This window comes from Triturus cristatus, unplaced genomic scaffold (genome assembly GCF_964204655.1).
Source record: "Triturus cristatus unplaced genomic scaffold, aTriCri1.1 SCAFFOLD_292, whole genome shotgun sequence".
NCBI lineage: Eukaryota > Metazoa > Chordata > Amphibia > Caudata > Salamandridae > Triturus > Triturus cristatus.
This window is the reverse complement of record NW_028188527.1, coordinates 92,912-99,541: the sequence shown is the minus strand read 5'-3', so window position 1 is coordinate 99,541 and position 6,630 is coordinate 92,912. Positions and strand designations below refer to the sequence as shown.

At 59.5% G+C, this 6,630-nt stretch overlaps 5 protein-coding genes across 5 annotated transcripts; 4 read left to right on the top strand and 1 right to left on the bottom strand.

The window, feature by feature from the left end:
• The first annotated feature begins 1,215 nt into the window (after nucleotides 1–1,215).
• Nucleotides 1,216–2,195, top strand: LOC146768889 (histone H1.3-like). Its single transcript, XM_085640612.1, has one exon. The coding sequence runs from the start codon at nucleotides 1,252–1,254 to the stop codon at nucleotides 1,900–1,902; it is 651 nt and encodes a 216-aa protein (XP_085496738.1). The 5' UTR covers nucleotides 1,216–1,251; the 3' UTR covers nucleotides 1,903–2,195.
• A 155-nt stretch (nucleotides 2,196–2,350) lies between these two features.
• On the top strand, nucleotides 2,351–3,091 carry LOC146768888 (histone H3). Its single transcript, XM_085640611.1, has one exon. The coding sequence runs from the start codon at nucleotides 2,652–2,654 to the stop codon at nucleotides 3,060–3,062; it is 411 nt and encodes a 136-aa protein (XP_085496737.1). The 5' UTR covers nucleotides 2,351–2,651; the 3' UTR covers nucleotides 3,063–3,091.
• A 105-nt stretch (nucleotides 3,092–3,196) lies between these two features.
• LOC146768887 (histone H2B 1.2-like) lies at nucleotides 3,197–4,619 on the bottom strand. Its single transcript, XM_085640613.1, has one exon. It carries the CDS (start codon nucleotides 4,395–4,397, stop codon nucleotides 3,900–3,902), a length of 498 nt encoding a protein of 165 aa, XP_085496739.1. The 5' UTR covers nucleotides 4,398–4,619; the 3' UTR covers nucleotides 3,197–3,899.
• LOC146768886 (histone H2A type 2-C-like) lies at nucleotides 4,611–5,009 on the top strand. The gene has a single exon (XM_085640610.1). It carries the CDS (start codon nucleotides 4,611–4,613, stop codon nucleotides 5,007–5,009), a length of 399 nt encoding a protein of 132 aa, XP_085496736.1.
• A 732-nt stretch (nucleotides 5,010–5,741) lies between these two features.
• On the top strand, nucleotides 5,742–6,332 carry LOC146768885 (histone H4). The gene has a single exon (XM_085640648.1). The coding sequence runs from the start codon at nucleotides 5,758–5,760 to the stop codon at nucleotides 6,067–6,069; it is 312 nt and encodes a 103-aa protein (XP_085496774.1). The 5' UTR covers nucleotides 5,742–5,757; the 3' UTR covers nucleotides 6,070–6,332.
• The last annotated feature ends 298 nt before the right edge of the window (nucleotides 6,333–6,630 follow it).

Here is a 6,630-nt window from a genome sequence, read left to right as displayed (position 1 = left end):
CTGTGAATGGTGTTCATGTGCGTTCTGGACTTTGTGAAGTGTTTTGTTTTCTTCCCCTACCTCCATCCAAATTAGCAGCAGGCCTCGATCAGGCTACAGTGCGCAGAATATGATTTCTGGTCTCAGGTCTCCCTCGTGACATACCATTGGATTCAGGAGTGGTCCCCACTCCAGCGATAGGGCTCAGTAGAACAGTGGTAGTCACAGGCCTCACTCTGTACTGTACTATTCAGTTCCGCAGTGGGCCTCCCCGGTCATAGGCTCAGCGTCTGACATACAGTAACTCACTCTGTCTACAGATGTCACCTCAGAGGTACACCTAGCTCCAGCTGTAAAAATCAGCTCAGCAGAGTGCCTCCATGCCGGTACTGGGGTCACCATTTCAGGTGCATTCACACCCTCTGCTCTCACTTGGGGTGTCTTAAAACATGTAGGCCTAACTCGGCCGCCTTCCTTCATTGTGTCACTGTGTATTTATTGTATTGAGTCTGCACCCGCCTCCTCTGGCTCGGCGCTCGGCAGTGAATGCTCTCTGCCTGCATGTGAAGCTGCCAGCACACGGCCGCCTGGTGATGCGTGCGAGGCTGGAGCCAGGGCCGTGCCCCGCTGCTTGTAAGCCCCGAGCCGAGGGTGCCACAGCCGAGGGTGCAGGCGCGCGGGGAGGGCCCCCTGGCCCCCGTGCCAGGGGCTCCCTGGCATTGTTTCCACCCCGCGCTCGGCCGGCGGAGCCCTGTGTTACTTCGGCCCGTTCCAGAACGCGCTCCCCGCGGCCCCCGCAGCCCCACTGTGACGCCACAGGGCCCGCTCCCTGCAGGAGCCCCCTCCCTCCCGCGGGCCGCCGCTCCCGGCCGCAGGAGTCGAGAGAGGACCGGGGAAAAGGGGTCCGGAGCCCGGGATTTCAGGCATGGAGGCGCCCGCCGTCGGGGGAGCGCCGAGTCTCCCCGCGGATCACAAGCCAGGGATGAGGGGTGGATCCGAAACGGGGGCAGGCCCGGGAGAGGGCCGAAGCTGGGCTCCTGGTCATGTATGCGTGGAAGCGCGTGTTTAACTGATTGTGTTTTAAAACGTGGATAATCCGAAGGTAGGAAACACAAAAGTCAGCTGGGAGCAAAGAGCCGAGTGTGCCTCGCACAGCCCTGTCTGCTCGGGACCAATCAGAGGCCGGCTCCTCCCTGTATATATTCACGGGGCTCGGGTTTGGGAGGGACATTTCTGTTCAGTGACAGCGCCCGCGCCGAGACTCGCATTACAATGGCCGAAACCGCTCCAGCCGCCGCGGCGCCTCCCGCTGAGGTCGCCCCCAAGAAAAAGCAGCAGAAGAAGACAGCGGGGGCCTCCAAGGCCAAGAAGCCTTCCGGCCCCAGCGTGGCCGATCTGATCCTGAAGGTGGTGACCGCCTCTGCCGAGAGGAAGGGAGTCTCCCTGTCGGCCATGAAGAAGGGGCTGGTCGCCGAGGGCTACGATGTGGACAAGAACAAGAGCCGGGTCAAGGCCTCCCTCAAGAGCCTGGTCAGCAAAGGCGCCCTGGCCCAGCTGAAGGGCACCGGGGCCTCCGGATCCTTCAAGGTGAACAAGAAGCAGCTGGAGGGCAAGAAGGCGGCCAAGAAGGCGGCCGCCAAGACCAAGAAACCAGCGGCCAAGAAAGCTGCCCCTGCCGCCAAGAAGCCCAAAAAGGCTCCGGCGGGGGTCAAGAAGAGCCCGAAGAAGGTCAAGAAGCCTGCGGCAGCAAAGAGCCCCAAGAAGCCCAAGGCTGCCCCCGCCAAGAAGGCTGCCAAGAGCCCAGCGAAAGCCAAGGCGGCGAAGCCCAAAGTGGCCAAGAAAAGCCCTGCCAAGGTAGTCAAACCCAAGGCAGCCAAGCCCAAAGCAGCCAAGCCCAAGAAGGCAGCGCCCAAGAAGAAGTAAGGGCTTGCACCAAGACACTGCAAACACAACGGCTCTTTTAAGAGCCATCCACCCGGTCCAGAAGAGAGCTTGTTCGTCCCCACCCTTGCACCCCGCGTGCACACTTCTCTATAATAATAAACGGCACAGTAAATCCATAGCGCACCTTTCCGCACGCGAGTGCCGTGTGTGATCTTGGTCATGTAAACGGCTCTTTTGGTGCTGCGTGGATTGAAATCTGTGTACCAAATAAAGAAGGGGGTCTGGGAGTTTATTAGACCTCCGTTTATAATAAATGTGAAATAACGTGTGCCTTGGTGCTTTCACTGTATCCGGGCAGATTCGAAGTGGTGTCTGCATAAAGCAGACGATTGTGAACGTGAAATCGAGCGCAGTTAACGGCGGCGTGTTCCAGGGTGACCAAGGGCAGTACACTTATAAAATCCTGGGCTCCTCGCCCAGTTGACCGGGGGCGAGTGGTTCGTGTGACTATGGATGGACACGGAGACAAAGGCTGACCCAAGCGCGGGCTACGGCTCCAACGTACATCATCCAATCGGAGGGTGTCTTTTTCTCCACAGCTCATTGGAGAGACAGGCTGCAGCCTCCGGTTCATTGGCCAATCATTGCACACCGCGGGCTATTTTCAAACGTGGGGCGGTCGCTTCAGCCAACCAGAGCAGCCCTCCGTCTTCGAGTGCATAAATAGGGCTCTTGCCTGCTTGAACTCCATTCTTCCTCGCTTGTCGCTGAGAGAGACCGCTCCCGCCATGGCCCGCACCAAGCAGACAGCCCGCAAGTCCACCGGCGGCAAAGCGCCTCGCAAGCAGCTGGCCACCAAGGCTGCCCGCAAGAGCGCGCCTGCCACCGGCGGCGTCAAGAAGCCTCACCGCTACCGACCCGGCACTGTGGCTCTCCGCGAGATCCGCCGCTACCAGAAGTCCACCGAGCTCCTCATCCGCAAGCTGCCCTTCCAGCGCTTGGTGAGGGAGATCGCCCAGGACTTCAAGACCGACCTGCGCTTCCAGAGCTCCGCCGTCATGGCCCTGCAAGAGGCCAGCGAGGCCTACCTGGTGGGGCTCTTCGAGGACACCAACCTGTGCGCCATCCACGCCAAGAGGGTGACCATCATGCCCAAGGACATCCAGCTGGCCCGTCGTATCCGAGGCGAGAGGGCCTAAGGAGACACGCCGACCCGAACAACCACCACAACGGCTCTTTTAAGGGCCACCACCCTGTCACCTACGAGCTTCTCTTATCTGCCATGGCATGTTCTACAGGTTAGGGTGGGTGGACTGGCTGAGAGTACCACGAGTACTGGGTAACTTATACCGGCACTGGGTGACCAGAGCACTCCGTGTTCACAGTGCACAATCGCATCTTCAATGTGTCCATCGTTTAATAAAGAGCTTTGTTTGGGTGGAGGGTTGTGTTGGGATCCGCTGGTCACAAGCCAGCGCTGTGGGGCATCTGTGCTCCCGGTACATCGGGTTCATGTGTCCGATTTCGGGAGCGCTTGCCCAGGGGCGGATTATTGCCGTTGCCCTTGGTCTTAAAGTACAAACACAACGTGACACCCGCACACACTAAAACTGGTCGCCGAAAACAATAAGCCCGTGGGCTCATTTAACGTCATCGTTACATTACAGTGCTTATGTGACACTTGGTACCAAAGAGAGGGCTCATTCATATAAACAGGTTTATTTAAACAGGCAAAACGGGTTGCCTGCTCCATCGTCCCTCGCTCATTTAACGTCATCGTTACATTACAGTGCTTACGTGAGACTTGGTCCCAAAGAGAGGGCTCATTCATATAAACATGTTTATTAAAAACGGGTTGCCTGCTCCATCGTCCCTCGGTCTGCAGCAAGACCCGTGAGAGCGGGTCTTGTGCGCTCAACATTACCTTTTAAAACACTTATTTCTCCGGTCATAATAGAAGCACATTAGCTCTTAGGGGAGGACGTGGTTGGCCCTTAAAAGAGCCGTTGTGTTAGTTGGGGATGCGCCTCGAAGCCTTACTTGGCGCTGGTGTACTTGGTGACGGCCTTGGTGCCCTCCGACACGGCGTGCTTGGCCAGCTCTCCGGGCAGCAGCAGACGCACTGCGGTCTGGATCTCCCGGGAGGTGATGGTGCGCCGCGAGTTGTAGTGGGCCAGGCGGGAAGCCTCCCCGGCGATGCGCTCGAAGATGTCGTTCACGAAGGAGTTCATGATGCCCATGGCCTTAGAGGAGATGCCGGTGTCCGGGTGCACCTGCTTCATCACTTTGTAAATGTAGATTGCATAGCTTTCCTTCCTGCTCCTCTTGCGCTTCTTCCCGTCCTTCTTGGGCGGCTTGGAGAGCGCTTTCTTGGAGCCCTTCTTGGGAGCCGGCGCGGACTTGGCTGGTTCAGGCATGGTCGACAATCTGCACCGCTTCCTGTGGAGCCGAGAGAAATAAGGCCAGGCGAGCCCGGCACTTGTATTTATAGGCTGGGCGTGTAAAGTAGCTGCTTCTCTGCTCTCCCTTCTCATTGGCAGGCAAAGGCAAGCCCCCCACCTCCTAGTGTACTGCGGTTCTGGGTCTCTGATTGGTGAAACAGAAGCCCTCCTCCCTCCAATGAGAAGTACTATCAGCGCCTAGCTGTCAACCAATCAGACGCACCCGAAGTCTTTATATCGCCGGAGTCGAGCCGAACAGCAGTACTAATCTCTCTGTTGTGTGAGTGAGCCCCTGCATCGATCGCCATGTCTGGACGCGGAAAGCAAGGAGGAAAGGCCCGCGCTAAGGCCAAGACACGCTCTTCCAGAGCCGGGCTCCAGTTCCCCGTGGGCCGTGTGCACAGGTTACTCCGGAAGGGAAGCTACGCCGAGAGGGTGGGCGCCGGTGCCCCCGTCTATTTGGCTGCAGTCCTGGAGTACCTGACCGCTGAGATCCTGGAGCTGGCCGGCAACGCTGCCCGTGACAACAAGAAGACCCGCATCATCCCCAGACACCTCCAGCTGGCCATCCGCAACGACGAGGAGCTGAATAAGCTGCTGGGCCGAGTCACCATCGCCCAGGGAGGAGTCCTGCCCAACATCCAGGCCGTGCTGCTGCCCAAGAAAACCGAGAGCCACAAGGCAGGGGGCAAAGCAAGCAAGTAAAGGCCCGCAGACCACCGTGGAAACACACCCTAAACACAAAGGCTCTTTTCAGGGCCAACCACAGACTCCATCAAAGAGCGTATCCGTGCCAAGGTGTTACTCTGGCAGGCTTCATAGTCGCGGCAGCGCCCGCACCGTCGCTACATAGGAGGGATGCCCAAGCCCTCGGACGGACACATAAATGCTGCCCCCGTCCCAAAACCGAGCTTGAGGCCGACGAGAATAATCTTTTTGTAAAAATAAATAAATACGTGTTTATAGGGGCAGTTTACAGACTTGCCACGACCGGGCCTGACCTGTGGACAGTGTTACGGGGTTGCGGGCGGCCGCACACAGCGGGGTGGTGCCGGTGAGGCCGTTAATGTGTTGGCTCCATTAAAACATTTCAGAGCCTGCTGTTCATAGTGGGAGCGGGCACCGAGCGCCAGGGTTAGGCGGGCCGCGGTGATGAGTGGGGGCCGGGAAGGGAGGCGTGTGTGTGTGCTTGACTGTGATCCGTGCCCCGGCGGCAGCTGCTGAGCCCACGACAAAGAGGCGGCTGGGAGCGCGCTCTTTTTCAAACGGCAACGGCCGCTCCAGCCCCCCGCTCCCTGCAGAGGGCGGTCCAGGGGCGGGCTCCCCCTCGCCTTCCGTTGAGTCACGTGGGCCGCTTGGAGCGCCCTAGCCGGTCCGCCGCAGCTCCTCCATATAAGCAGCCGTCGCTGGCTGTTTCCTCATTTCTGCTCAGTCACAGTACCGACAGGACAACATGTCTGGACGCGGCAAAGGAGGGAAGGGGCTCGGCAAAGGCGGCGCCAAGAGGCACCGCAAGGTGCTCCGGGACAACATCCAGGGCATCACCAAGCCGGCCATTCGCCGCCTGGCGCGCCGTGGCGGGGTCAAGCGCATCTCCGGCCTCATCTACGAGGAGACCCGCGGGGTGCTGAAGGTTTTCCTGGAGAATGTGATCCGGGACGCCGTCACCTACACCGAGCACGCCAAGAGGAAGACCGTCACCGCCATGGATGTCGTTTACGCCCTGAAGCGCCAGGGCCGCACCCTCTACGGATTCGGCGGTTAAACTCTCGACTTGCCCACGGAAAGAAAGAGAAAAAAAAACACCAACCCAAAGGCTCTTTTAAGAGCCGACCACGATGTCATGGGAGAGCTGTATCTATGCACTAGGGATCCCGCAGGGCAGGCCTGCTTTGTAGGCCCACAGCCGGTCGGGTGAGGGGGGCATTTCTCCGAAACCGCCATGCAAGGCACTGTCCTGGGGCCAGGGCACCTTCCTGGAGCCCCGCGTCCATCCTAGTCCCGCCCACGGGGCCCGCTGTCCTGAAGCCCTGTACTGGCCACCTAAGGCGGGTATAGCCCGGCCCAGGGGCCCGCCATTCTGGAGCTCTGTACTTGGGACCTAAGGCGGGTATAGCCCGGCCCGGGGGCCCGCCATCCTGGAGCCCTGGACTGGGGACCCACGGCGAGTTTGGCCCGGCCCAGGGCCGGTCATTTCCCTCGACTATTAAGCCCCCACGTAGTGGGGGCTTACAGAACACGAATGAGGGACAAAGGTTCGAGCTAGCGGCGGCGGCCGCGCGGCCGGCCATCTGGTCGCCGATTTGCGCGACCAGATGGCCCACGG

Bases quoted from the DNA above. Each gene is read 5' to 3' on its own strand.
- LOC146768889 (XM_085640612.1), top strand. From the start codon at position 1,252: ATGGCCGAAACCGCTCCAGCCGCCGCGGCGCCTCCCGCTGAGGTCGCC.
- LOC146768888 (XM_085640611.1), top strand. From the start codon at position 2,652: ATGGCCCGCACCAAGCAGACAGCCCGCAAGTCCACCGGCGGCAAAGCG.
- LOC146768887 (XM_085640613.1), bottom strand. From the start codon at position 4,397: ATGAGAAGGGAGAGCAGAGAAGCAGCTACTTTACACGCCCAGCCTATA.
- LOC146768886 (XM_085640610.1), top strand. From the start codon at position 4,611: ATGTCTGGACGCGGAAAGCAAGGAGGAAAGGCCCGCGCTAAGGCCAAG.
- LOC146768885 (XM_085640648.1), top strand. From the start codon at position 5,758: ATGTCTGGACGCGGCAAAGGAGGGAAGGGGCTCGGCAAAGGCGGCGCC.